Source organism: Microcaecilia unicolor, chromosome 5 (assembly GCF_901765095.1).
Source record: "Microcaecilia unicolor chromosome 5, aMicUni1.1, whole genome shotgun sequence".
Lineage (NCBI taxonomy): Eukaryota > Metazoa > Chordata > Amphibia > Gymnophiona > Siphonopidae > Microcaecilia > Microcaecilia unicolor.
Window position 1 is genome coordinate 80,170,500 of NC_044035.1, and position 14,147 is coordinate 80,184,646.

The window sequence follows — 14,147 nt, forward strand, 5'->3', positions numbered from 1 at the left end:
TGAATATTGGCACTACCTGGGTAATTTCTGGCAGCCACCAAAGATCTGGATACACTGTTCCATCTAAGCTGAGTGGGAGTCCTCTCTACCTGCAGTGCTGCCAGTTAGGGATGCTGTTTCACTATCATATTTTCAATAGTGAGAGACAGGCAAGCTCTGTAGGATTCCAGGGAACTTTCCTGTCCCTTGTGATTGAAAACACAATATTGAAACACTGCCCCTACTGGCAACAATGCAGTTGGAGGACTCCCACTCAGCTTAGAGGGAACAGTGCCTGGATATTTAGTTCAAGTAGCCAGGTGTGACCTAGCACTAAATATCCGGGTCTAAGTCAGCCAGGAGTAGCTAGCATTGAAAAAAATGACAAATGATATGGACTGAATATTGACCACAGAGTGATTTGGCATGGCAGGTCCACTATGAGAGGTACTTATAATACATCAGAACCCTATAGGCACTGCAGAGTATACATATTGAATCAGAGATTAGGTATGCATATTCAGTTTCTGTTTGTGGTTTGAAAAATTTTAATGAACTGAAAATATTTTCCATGTACATCCATATTAAAGATAATATGTACTTCTTTTATTCATGTACATAACTCTACTAATCATTTCTATAGCACTACTAGATGTATATAGTGTTGTTCACATTATATGCAGGTACTTTCTCTGTCTCTAGAGAGCTCACAATCTAAGTTTTTGTACCTGGGACAATAGAGGATTAGGTGACTTACCCATGGTCACAAGGAGCTGCAGTGGGAATTGAACCCAGGTTGCCAGGATCAAAGCCCACTGCATTAACCATTAGGCTAATCCTCCACTTATAATGGCATTTGTATCCCACATTATCCCAGAGTTCAGGTTCAATGTGGCTTACAATCCAGTTTTGTACCTGAGGCTTGCCCAGGGTCACAAGGAGCTGCAATGGAAATCAAGCTCATGCTACTGGGATTAAAGTCTGCTGCACTAACCAGTAGGCCACCAAAGAAAATGTACCCTTTTTTCATACAACACACATCACCTGATAGCAGTTATGAGTGGCAGCTTTCCGGCATCTTGCCATGATGCCCCTGTGGTATATTAAGCAGAGCACTCATATAAATCTGCATGTGGCTCTGATCCATGGGACAGATTTCTGTTACATAGACATTTATTTATTTAGATTTTGCTCACACCTTTTTCAGTAGTAGCGCAAGGTGCTGAAAAAAGCGCTATTCTATAAGCCATGCTTAAAGTTAGGTACGGTTTATAAAATAGTGCTTATGACCGGAAATCACACCTAACTTCAGATGCAGCCATTTGTATCAACTGAAACGTGGTACAAACGTACATGCCTAAATTAGGCGGGTATCTCTGTTATACTATAACAACATGCATTAATTTTAGGAATGCCCCTGTTCCACCTGTGATCCTCCCATTTCCGTGCCTGCTTTTTCAGATCACATGTAAATTTTAGGTGCGGATCCTGCGCCTAAATTTACACATGTAAATGTCAATTAAACCTAATTAGTGACAATAATTGCTTGTTAAAAAGCCAATTAGCACCAATTAGCTTGTTTTCTTCCTTATATGGTGCTTAGCCCCACTCAGTGCATCCCAGAATGTACTGGGCAGGGGCTGGATGCCACTATTTTCTTACAGGCGGGCCCAGAGGCTGGAGGGAGGAGGTGTTGCTTCTTTTTTTTGTAGCCACGTCATGCTTGTTATATATGGAAGAATTTATTTAGTGGCTTTTTCAATAAAAATGATTGAATAATAAAATGCTATGATTTATGCACATTCTTTCATAATCTAGGCACAAGCATTTGCATCAGCTCTATGGCTGGTGTAAGTGGTCATACCTAAAATATGGGCTTGTATTTGACCTGTTACACTAGTATTCTATAAAGGAAAGTAGGTGCCCCTTTATAGAATTATCCTCATTATGGTGCTCATTTTCAAAGCAGATGGATGACTCAAAAGGGCTATAAAAATATCCATCTGCCAAAAACATCTATCGATTTTGGAAAGGCAAAATTAGGACATTTTACATTGCAATTCGTCCAGATACCAAGGGGGCACATTTTGGGCAGGACTGGGGAGGGCCCAAAATTAGGATGCTCTTTAGTGATAATAGAATAGGAAGAAACATCCACGGGGAAAAAAAGAAGGATGCTTTTATCTACACCTGTTTCAGTCATGTCCAAGTTACAAAAAGGTGCTCCGATCGAGCAGCTGATCACATGAGGGATTAAAGCATGACATCTCCTTAATCCTCCAGTGGTTGCTATTCCCCCTCCTTCTCCCTTGAAAGTGAAACTGAAAGGAGATACCAGACTCTATGACAGCATCATGCATTATAGGCATTCTGTGCAAAGCAGAATGTAGGTCTGAGGAGTAGCCTCGTGGATAGTATAGTGGACTCTAAACCAGGGGACCCAGTTCCAGGGGCATAGCCAGATGGACAATTTTGGGTGGGCCTGAGCCCAAGGTGGGTGGGCATAGAATTCACCCCCCCCCCCCATCCCCCTCTGGTTTGCTCCTATCTCCACCCCTCCCTGCCCACAAACCCCAAATATTAAATACTTGAGTTGGTGGGGATCTCCAAACCCTGCCAGCTGAAGATTTTCTCCTCCTTCTCAAGGAGCCAGCACTCTTCCAAACGGCAGCCAGCAGCACTTGCCTCAAACTGATGCTGCTGCCAGCAGGCCGTGCATGCTCAGTGCTTTTGTATGTGCAAAAGCTGAGCATGTGCAGAAGGGTCAGCTCGAGGCAAGTGCTGTTAGCTGACATTTGGAAGAGCGAGGGCTGCCCAAGGAGAAATAAATCTTCAGCTGGCAAGGTTTGGGGATCCCCACCAGCCACAGCAAGAATGTCACAATTTTGGGTGGGCCTGAGTCCAAAGTTGGTGGGCCCTGGCCCACCCAGGCCCACCTGTGGCTATGCCACTGCCCAGTTCAAGTTCTTCTTTCAGTGGCGTAGGAAGGGGGGCGGTGGGGCGGTCCACCCCGGGTGCACGCCGCTGGGGGAGTGTCGGCTCCGCTGGTTCCCTGCTCCCTCTGCCCTGGAACAGGTTACTTCCTGTTCCGGGGCAGAGAGAGCAAGGAACCAGCGGAGCCGACGCAGCTCCCAGCGACGTGCACTCGGGGGTGGATTGGCCCTCTCGCCCGCCCCTCGCTTCCTAATTGAAGAATGTGCTCCGGGGGGAGGGTGCACGCCGAGGGAGGGGGGGTGCCATGCTGCACCCGGGGGGTGCGCAGCAGCTACCCGCCCGGGTGTCAACCACCCTCGCTACAGCACTGCCTACTTTAGCTCTCTTTCTTTTTCCTTTAAATTGTGAGCCCTCCAGAAACAGAGATATTCCCACTGTACCTAAACATTAAAGACACCTGCATGCCTGAGGACTACTGAGGTGGTGCACATTCAGGTACAGTAGATAGTTCCCTGTCTCTAGAGGGCTCACCATTTAAAATAACAGAGTTGTAATGGAATATGAACCTGGGTGCCCTGGATTAAAGTTCACTGCATTGACCACTAGGCTGCCCTTCTGCTCTGCAGGGATGTCTGTTTGGCCATTATCTTCCAAATGCTGCCAGACAGATGTTCTTGTCCCTGGTTTTTTGGCATCCATAATTTGGACATTTTGTTCTTGAAAATGGCTGTTCATTTTGGACGTTCTCACATATTTTTGAACAGGAAATCCCAACGTTTTTCTTGTTCGAAAATGGCTGTGAGGTGGATGTTTTTTTTTTTTTTTTTACATTATTATTTATTTATTTATTTATTTAGATTTTGCTCACACCTTTTTCAGTAGTAGCTCAAGGTGAGTTACATTCAGGAACACTGGGTATTTCTCTGTCCCAGGAGGGCTCACAATCTAAGTTTGTACCTGAGGCAATGGAGGGACTTGCCCAAGATCACAAAGAGCAGTTGAATGGATGTTCAAATTCTGACTAAGATCCCTATTCAAAATGCCCCTTCATGTGTATGTAGGTGATAATGGGCATCCTTTTTTAAAAAAAATCTTTTTTGTTAACACAGTTTCTTGTACATACCTTCTAACAGTTTAGAATTGGACATATAGAGTGGCCTAGCAAAATAAGGAATGGAGAAAAGGATGTTCATCTACTTGAAACAACATAGGCCTCCTCAGCCTATCAAAAACTTTCCACCTGAAACAAATGTTCACACAGGGGAGGCATATTATTATAGTAGGTAACTACAAAATGGAGGAGTAGTCTAGTGGATAAATCAGCAGGCTGATAACTGGAGAACCTGGTTCAAATCCCACTGCTGCTGTTTATCAGTCATCCCGCCATTGCCTCAGGTAAAAATGTAGATTATAAGCACTCTCAGGACAGGGAAATGTCCTCTAGTTTTACCATTTTCCCTTCTCTGGAAAACAAATCTTGTTCAGAGAAGGGAACATTGTAAAACTAGAGGACATGAATTGAGGTTGTGAGGTGGATGTTTTCTTTGCATTACACATAGGGGGTTTTACCTTTACCTTTTTGGTTTGGCTTTTGTATGTGTTGATGGTTTGTTCCAAATCCAAATTCAAACTCACATCTATGACCAGTACTTCACCCAGGTGCTAGAAGAGTTTGTGTTGTTTGGATTTGGAAAGCATAGCTAACTGTTTTGGATGTCAAGTAGTATGCATGCTGATTTGATATAAAATACTTGATTATTGTCTTTCTTTTGCATTTTTTGAGCTATAAGTGTATTTTTGTTGCAAAATAGGAAATATCCATCTAAGCCATGCCTAGAACAGACCCCCTTCAAAACTGTGCATGGTGCGGTGTATGTACAGTAGCAGCTTTTCTCGAATTGCTACTTGTGTGTGCAGGTCTGGCCTTAGCAATTGTGGGGCCCTGTGCAGACAAGTTTGATGGGGCCCCTTGATTTAAGATTTCAAATGAACCACCACAGCAACTACGGTATGGCATCTGCCCCTCTCTATGAACCTCTTCCCTCCCTATGTGTTCCAGCATCTTCCCCCTCTCTCCGACAAACCCTCCCCCATGTTGTGCCTTAAACAGTATCTCTCCCCGAGTCTATGGTTCACTGTTGGCAGCAGCGATTCACCTACGGTGCTGGGGCCAGTCCCGGAACCTTCCTTCTGCAGCATCTCGTTTCTGTGGAAACAGGAACTAACATCAGAGGACATCAGAGGGGGCAGGATGCCACAGAGGAAAGATTCCAGGACCAGCCCCAGGCAGTGCAAGTGAATAGCTACTGCCGCCGGAGAGACATAGCCTCAGGGAGAAACACTATTTAAGGTTCAACTTGTGTGGGGTAGGTGTCAGAGAGAGGGAGATGATGGAATGTTAGGGGAAGGGGCTCAGAGGGAAGGGCAGACACTGGACTGTGGGCGGAAGGGGTTGAGAGAGAGGGGTGAGATTCCAGACAGAACGGAGGGAAACTGAGGTGCTGACTCGGTTAAGCACGGGATCCCTAGGAGCATGGAGCCCTGTGCGGCTGCCCCTGTCACTCCTGCTTAAGGCCAGCCCTTATGTACAGTGGTGGAAATAAGTATTTGATCCCTTGCTGATTTTGTAAGTTTGCCCACTGACAAAGACATGAGCAGCCCATAATTGAAGGGTAGGTTATTGGTAACAGTGAGAGATAGCACATCACAAATTAAATCCGGAAAATCACATTGTGGAAAGTATATGAATTTATTTGCATTCTGCAGAGGGAAATAAGTATTTGATCCCCCACCAACCAGTAAGAGATCTGGCCCCTACAGACCAGGTAGATGCTCCAAATCAACTCGTTACCTGCATGACAGACAGCTGTCGGCAATGGTCACCTGTATGAAAGACACCTGTCCACAGACTCAGTGAATCAGTCAGACTCTAACCTCTACAAAATGGCCAAGAGCAAGGAGCTGTCTAAGGATGTCAGGGACAAGATCATACACCTGCACAAGGCTGGAATGGGCTACAAAACCATCAGTAAGACGCTGGGCGAGAAGGAGACAACTGTTGGTGCCATAGTAAGAAAATGGAAGAAGTACAAAATGACTGTCAATCGACAAAGATCTGGGGCTCCACGCAAAATCTCACCTTGTGGGGTATCCTTGATCATGAGGAAGGTTAGAAATCAGCCTACAACTACAAGGGGGAAACTTGTCAATGATCTCAAGGCAGCTGGGACCACTGTCACCACGAAAACCATTGGTAACACATTACGACATAACGGATTGCAATCCTACAGTGCCCGCAAGGTCCCCCTGCTCCGGAAGGCACATGTGACGGCCCGTCTGAAGTTTGCCAGTGAACACCTGGATGATGCCGAGAGTGATTGGGAGAAGGTGCTGTGGTCAGATGAGACAAAAATTGAGCTCTTTGGCATGAACTCAACTCGCCGTGTTTGGAGGAAGAGAAATGCTGCCTATGACCCAAAGAACACCGTCCCCACTGTCAAGCATGGAGGTGGAAATGTTATGTTTTGGGGGTGTTTCTCTGCTAAGGGCACAGGACTACTTCACCGCATCAATGGGAGAATGGATGGGGCCATGTACCGTACAATTCTGAGTGACAACCTCCTTCCCTCCGCCAGGGCCTTAAAAATGGGTCGTGGCTGGGTCTTCCAGCACGACAATGACCCAAAACATACAGCCAAGGCAACAAAGGAGTGGCTCAGGAAGAAGCACATTAGGGTCATGGAGTGGCCTAGCCAGTCACCAGACCTTAATCCCATTGAAAACTTATGGAGGGAGCTGAAGCTGCGAGTTGCCAAGCGACAGCCTAGAACTCTTAATGATTTAGAGATGATCTGCAAAGAGGAGTGGACCAAAATTCCTCCTGACATGTGTGCAAACCTCATCATCAACTACAGAAGACGTCTGACCGCTGTGCTTGCCAACAAGGGTTTTGCCACCAAGTATTAGGTCTTGTTTGCCAGAGGGATTAAATACTTATTTCCCTCTGCAGAATGCAAATAAATTCATATACTTTCCACAATGTGATTTTCCGGATTTAATTTGTGATGTGCTATCTCTCACTGTTACCAATAACCTACCCTTCAATTATGGGCTGCTCATGTCTTTGTCAGTGGGCAAACTTACAAAATCAGCAAGGGATCAAATACTTATTTCCACCACTGTATATATCTATTTACCACTGTAAATCAGCTTTATTCATGTCTAAATGGCATCTAACCTTTCTAAAATGACCTTCTTAGCTTCCTTTTTTGCTTTCTGTAGATTCAGCCTCTACATGCTCCTCCTCCAGTTCATTCTGGCTGGAACAGAGATGCACATGTTGTAGAGCGTCCGCCAAGCAGAATTTTATAAACAATTTGCACACTAGTAAAAGTCAAGACATTATGTTCTCAGGAAGTCAAACATGCTCTTAATAACAGGCCTAGTTGTCAGAACCATTTTTAAGGTGCAAGAATGGAGTTAAATGTCATAGCAAGAACAAATAGCAATTATTATTTATTAATTTGGCAACAAAAAGACCACTAACTTCTGAGCATGCATATACTCTTGTTAGATTGCAGATTAAGTGAATTTAATAATTTACATTTCAGCATAACAAATTCTTATATCTTGTCCTGTATTTACATATGCAGATTGTTCACATCAAGCTCTTTTGATGTTATTGGTGATGCTGTATTTACTGGACTTCCCCATCTAGAATACCTGTAAGTTAGTACATCATATCTGGTATAACTATAGACTGGTTTTTTAAACCTTAGTGTGGGTAAAAACAAATGTTATCATTTTTAACAGGTTTATAGAGAACAACAAAATCAAATCTATTTCAAGAAATGCTTTTCGAGGATTAAAATCATTGACTCATCTGTGAGTATATTAGTTATATATTCTCTTTTTTCACATGATGCTATTATTTTGTTGTTGATTACCTGTTGTACAAACCTCTGGAAGGAGGGTTGTGTCAAACATTGTATGCATGGTGTAACTCATTGATCAATCAAAAAACAGCAGTGAGAAAATCTCTTAAAACAACAGGAGTTGTAAGGAGATTCAAGATGGCCGCGGCAGACGCATGACTTGCCTGTAGCTCTCTGAGTTTTTCCTTCTCTTTCGAAATGCTAAAGAGAAGGGGCTGTCAAGCCTCCATGACCCCCCAGAGGCAAACTCTTTCCGCAGGAATTCAGTCCTATTTCCAGAGAGCCCCAGCTCCAGTGTTGTCGGAGAGAAGCCCGTTGACTTGCCCTGGGATGAATGGAGATCCCGGTGTGTCTCTAGGCTAGAGCTTTTGCTCAGCCCTGACACAAGAATCCCTCCTCCACAACCTTCGGCTAGTACTACTCCACTGTTGACGCCCTTACTCCGTTTCCCAAGACTGGTACAGAAAAGACTGGAGGAAATCTCGCACCCATTCAGATTTCCTTCACTACAAATTCATGCTATTCTCCTTCCAGTCCTCACTATTCCTTGCCAAACAGGACTATTACACCCAATTGACTAATTCTCTCAGCTCTAACCCTCGTCGTCTCTTCGCCACCCTTAACACCCTCCTCAAAGTGCCCTCCGCTCCCACCCCCCCTCCCTCTCTCCTCAATCACTGGCTGACTACTTCCGCGACAAGGTGCAAAAGATCAACCTTGAGTTCACTACCAAGCCACCTCCTCCTCTTCACCCTTCAACCCTCTCCCTCAACCAACCAACCCAGACCTCCTTCTCCTCCTTTCCTGATATCTCTGAGGAGGAAACCGCCCGCCTTCTTTCCTCCTCAAAATGCACCACTTGTTCCTCTGATCCCATCCTCATCAACTTACTTAACACCATCTCTCCTACTATCACCCCCTCCATCTGTCATATCCTCAACCTCTCTCTCTCCACTGCAACTGTCCCCGACACCTTCAAGCATGCCGTAGTCACGCCACTCCTCAAAAAACCATCACTAGACCCTACCTGTCCCTCCAACTACCGCCCCATCTCCCTCCTACCCTTCCTCTCCAAGATACTTGAGCGCGCAGTCCACAGCCGCTGCCTTGATTTTCTCTCCTCTCATGCCATCCTCGATCCGCTTCAATCCGGTTTTCGCCCTCTTCACTCGACAGAAACAGCACTCTCTAAAGTCTGTAATGACCTGTTCCTTGCCAAATCCAGAGGCCACTACTCCATCCTCATCCTCCTGGATCTATCCGCCGCTTTTGACACTGTAATCATGACTTACTTCTTGCCACACTGTCCTCATTTGGGTTCCAGGGCTCTGTCCTCTCCTGGTTCTCCTCCTATCTCTCCCACCGCACCTTCAAAGTTCACTCTCATGGATCTTCCTCCACCCCCATCCCCTTATTTGTTGGTGTTCCCCAGGGATCGGTCCTTGGACCCCCTTCTCTTCTCAATCTACACCTCTTCCCTGGGCTCCCTGATCTCATCTCATGGTTTCCAGTATCATCTCTATGCTGATGACACCCAACTGTATCTCTCCACACCAGACATCACCGTGGAGACCCAGGCAAAGGTATCGGCCTGCTTATCCGACATTGCTGCCTGGATGTCCAACCGCCACCTGAAACTGAACATGTCCAAGACCGAGCTTATCGTCTTTCCACCAAAACCCACTTCTCCTCTTCCTCCACTTTCTATCTCAGTTGATAACACCCTCATCCTCCCCGTCTCATCTGCCCGCAACCTCGGAGTCATCTTTGACTCCTCTCTCTCCTTCTCTGCGCATATCCAGCAGATAGCCAAGACCTGTCGCTTCTTCCTCTTTAACATCAGCAAAATTCACCCTTTCCTCTCTGAACACACCACCCGAACTCTCGTCCACGCTCTCATTACCTCTCGCCTGGACTACTGCAACTTACTCCTCACCGGCCTCCCACTTAGCCATCTATCCCCCCTTCAATCTGTTCAGAACTCTGTTGCACGTCTCATATTCCGCCAGAACCGATATACTCATATCACCCCTCTCCTCAGGTCACTTCACTGGCTTCCGATCAGATACCGCATTCAATTCAAGCTTCTCCTTCTTACCTACAAATGCACTCAGTCTGCTGCCCCTCACTATCTTTCTACCCTCATCTCCCCTTACGTTCCCGCCCGTAACCTCCGTTCACAGGATAAATCCCTCCTCTCAGTACCCTTCTCCACCACTGCCAACTCCAGGCTCCGCTCATTCTGCCTCGCCTCACCCTATGCTTGGAACAACCTTCCTGAACCCTTACGCCAAGCCCCTCCCTGTCCGTCTTCAAGTCTTTGCTTAAAGCCCACCTCTTCAATGCTGCGTTCGGCACCTAACCCTTACCGTTCAGTGAATCCAGACTGCCCCAATTTGACTGCCCCTATCGGACTGACCGTTCACTTGTCTATTAGATTGTAAGCTCTTTGAGCAGGGACTGTCTCTCTTTGTTAAATTGTACAGCGCTGCGTAACCCTAGTAGCGCTCTAGAAATGTTAAGTAGTAGTAGTAGATTAAGAGAGACAGGAGCAGGGGCGTATCTGGAATCCGGCGGTAGGGGGGGCCACAGCCAGAGAGGGGGGGCACATTTTTGCCTCCCCCCCCCCCGCCGCCGCCGCCGCCTCTCTCCACCCCCTCCCCGCCGTCAACCCTCCCCCGCTGCTTACTTTTGCTGGCGCCGAGGTCCGACCCGCAATCTCCGTTTTTCGTCTTCCTCCATGGCCATGCTTCCAGGAAGTAACGCTGCAGTGCTGATTCGTTGAATCCAGTTCGACGTCTGACGTCAGACGCCGAACTGGATTCAACGAATCAGCACTGCAGCGTTACTTCCTGGAAGCATGGCCACGGAGGAAGACGAAAAACGGAGATTGCGGGTCGGACCTCGGCGCCAGCAAAAGTAAGCAGCGGGGGAGGGTTGACGGCGGGGAGGGGGGCCAGGGCGAAATCTGCGGGGGCCCAGGCCCCTGTGGCCCCACGCAGATACGCCCCTGGACAGGAGGCATTACAAACAACCGGAGGAAACCGAGCAGTTGGAGAACAGATATCCCAGATGGAGGTTTTTGCAAATTCTGGAGAGCCGAAGGAAAAAGAAGGTTGTGGTTTGGAACAGTCATCATTGATGGGAGAAACTGAGGTAAAACCTACATTACTTGTTAAACCAAATGAAGTTACCCTGGATAATTTGTGGACACTTATTGTGGATTTAGGGAAGGCAATATGTCCTCAAATACAAAAACTAACTCAGGATTTCGCTGATATGGAGCAAAGAAATAGAGAAGTGGATCTTAAATTAAAGACGTTAAAACAACAAACTAAAGAGTATGAAGATAAGATTACAAAATACTCAAGAGACTGTGATAAAAGATTTAACAGCCTTAAGGAGAAAAACAGAATTTCTTGAGAATTCAGCTAGAGGTAATAATTTGCATTTTTTTGAACTTTCCGAAACAATTTACTAAAACCCCGAGGGAGATGCTGAGGAAATACTTAAAAGAAATATTGGGGGTTCCTGAAGAGGCTATTCCTCCATTTTCTCAAATTTATTATTTGCCTTCGAAAAAGCAACAAGAGCAAGATAATCAAGATTTGAATGTCTCAGCTATACTTGAATCATCAGATAATGAACAGATTATTCCATCGACATTAATAGCAACTGTAGCTTTGGCTCCAGATAAACATTGGATAATGACATTATTTTTCAAGAATAAAGAGAAAGTATTTCTGGGATAAAGAATTCAAATTTTTCCTGATGTTTCAAAGGAGACACAAAGAAGACAGCAACAATTTCTTTTAATGAAGCCAGGTGTTATTCAATTTTTTCTAAGGTTTCCTTGCAAATGTGTAGTTAAATACCAATCGATAAAGTATGTTTTCTTTGAACCTGTCCAACTGACAATTTAACTACAAAGAACAAGTAATTGGAGGGGTATAAATCTGACTCTTGATCATTTAAAATAAGAATCAGGCAGGTGAAGTCAGTATTGCCATTTCTTTAATTAATTTTCTTTGCTAGTTTAAAATTCTATTGTGTAACATTTTTAATCTGGTTTTGAGGACTTGAGTAAATATGACGGACAATTGCCTGAAATTGTAATTTGGAAAAAAATTTGGAGTCTGTATTTTACTTTTCCGTACAAGTATATACTTGAATGTAATTAAAATGTTATAAAAACAAAAAAAACAACAGGGCCTCCTTACATTCCAAACTAGTTTTAATTAGTGACTGTAGAAAAGGCAAGGAGGAAAAGCAGAACACAAGAGGAAATAAAGTTCATCAGTTATCTAAAACTGTTGGTAATACTACATTCCAAAGGAAAGGGAAAGGGAAATGGGACTTGATATACCGCCTTTCTGAGGTTTTTGCAACTACATTCAAAGCGGTTTACATATATTCAGGTACTTATTTTGTACCAGGGGTTATTCGTGTGTATCTCTAATAACATTTTTATTTGGTGTTTGATTCACCAGAATTTTGTGTAAGCATAAACGTAAAATATTCAAAGACTCTTCCATAGATCCAGAAATGGGTATAAAAAACTGAACATCATCACCAGAATTTCAGGACATAAAGAGGGGGGGGGGGGACATAAAATGGCCCTTTTACTAAGGTGCGTAGGCGCCTATGCACATCTAATGTGCGTCAAATTGGAACTACCACCTACCGGGTGCGCCGGGTGGTAATTCCATTTTTGACACGTGTCCAAAACACGCAGTAGAAAATATTTTCTACTGCGTGGTACTTACCTGGTGATAATTGGCAGTTTTCACACGCTGATGCTTACCACCCAGTTAGCGTGTGAGACCTTACTGCCAAGTCAATGGGTGGCAGTAAGGTCTCCGGCTGAAAATGGATACGTGCTGGTTTTAATTTTGCCACACGTCCATTTTCAGCCACAAATAAAAGGCCTTTTTTCCAGGCGTGCTGAAAAATTAACCTGCGTGCCGTCCAAAACACACGCCTACACCAGCACAGGTCATTTTTCAGCACACCTTACATACACATGCATCCCAGAAAATAGACTCCTTTAGTTCTGAGTGGAGCAATATATTTCACGAAATGTTTTGGAAACAGCTCTTCTGATAATTCCTCTTCTTACTTTATTCTGATTAGATTCCCACCTTTCCCCATACACCTCATAGCAAAGCAAATTACAATTAGTAGTAGTTCAATACAAAACAATTCAAGACTTACCCCAGTGGTTCACAAACCTGGGCCTGGCGGCACCCCAGCCAGTCAGGTTATCAGGATATCAACACTCATGAGAGATATTTGCATGCAGTGGGGGTAGTGTATGCAGGTCTCTCTCATGAATATTCATTGTGGATAGCCTGAAAACCTGACTGGCATGGGGTGCCTCAAGCACTAGGTTTGGAACAACTGGCTTACCCTATTTGTTGCAAAAGTTAATATTCTGAGTAGGAAGCAGACTGGATGTGCCATATCATCTTTTTTTTTCTTCTGTCATTGTCTCTGTGTGTTTTATCTTGCTCTCGTCACCACAAAACACCATTGTAGTACTTCATCAAATGTGGTGAGAGAACAGCAGGAAAATGCTGATAGCCATGTCTTTTATCTGGTTCATAAGAGCCACATGGGAAGAACTTAATAGAGAGTACTGGCAGGAGATGATAAACAAGTAGCTTCAGAAAGTAATTAAGAAAGCAACGGCCAATACCTCCTCCCCCTCCCCCTTGATACTTTTATTTTCTGGCTTTCCTTTTCTTCTTTCTTTATTTTCCAAGCTATTCGCAACCTGTTCCAACCCTGTACATTGCTACAGATTTGTTCTAAAGGAAAAGTGTTAGGAGTCATTATCTATGGTTGCCTTATGTTTTACAACCTTTTACCTTCCTGGGTGCCATATTCAAAATTGTTTAACTGGGCAGGAGAGGCTCCAGCCCAGTTAAACCCCACTGAGCAAATATGTCTAAATATGTCTGCTAACTGTCCATCCCCTAACCTGCTAGATTAGGGGCGGGCCATGGGCAGAGTTAGGGCAGAACATCAACTTAGCCATTTAGTGGTGATATTCAGTCCGCTAACCAGCTAAGTAAGTGCATAAAGTTAAGACAGCAAAATAGCTGTCATAACTTTATGCCACGAGTTAACCCAGTATGAATATCAGCCAGTGTCCAGTTCAATTTAATTTAATTCTTGTATACCACTAATATCCTCTTTCCAGGGTTCAATGCATTCTAGGTGAGACAAAAGCAGATAGTGTTAGTGTGAGGTATGAGAAACATTAGAGACCATTGGTGTAATGCACGAGAGAGTTAA

The 14,147-nt window shown here is 44.7% G+C and overlaps 1 protein-coding gene across 1 annotated transcript in view; it reads left to right on the forward strand.

Moving 5' to 3' along the window:
• Positions 1-14,147, forward strand: part of LGI1 (leucine rich glioma inactivated 1) — a 46,228-nt gene that overhangs the window by 1,887 nt on the left and 30,194 nt on the right. Inside the window, exons 3-4 of the mRNA XM_030204818.1 lie at positions 7,566-7,637; positions 7,726-7,797. Of these exons, the coding sequence (XP_030060678.1) occupies positions 7,566-7,637; positions 7,726-7,797 (144 nt within the window). The remainder of the gene's footprint in view (positions 1-7,565; positions 7,638-7,725; positions 7,798-14,147) is intronic.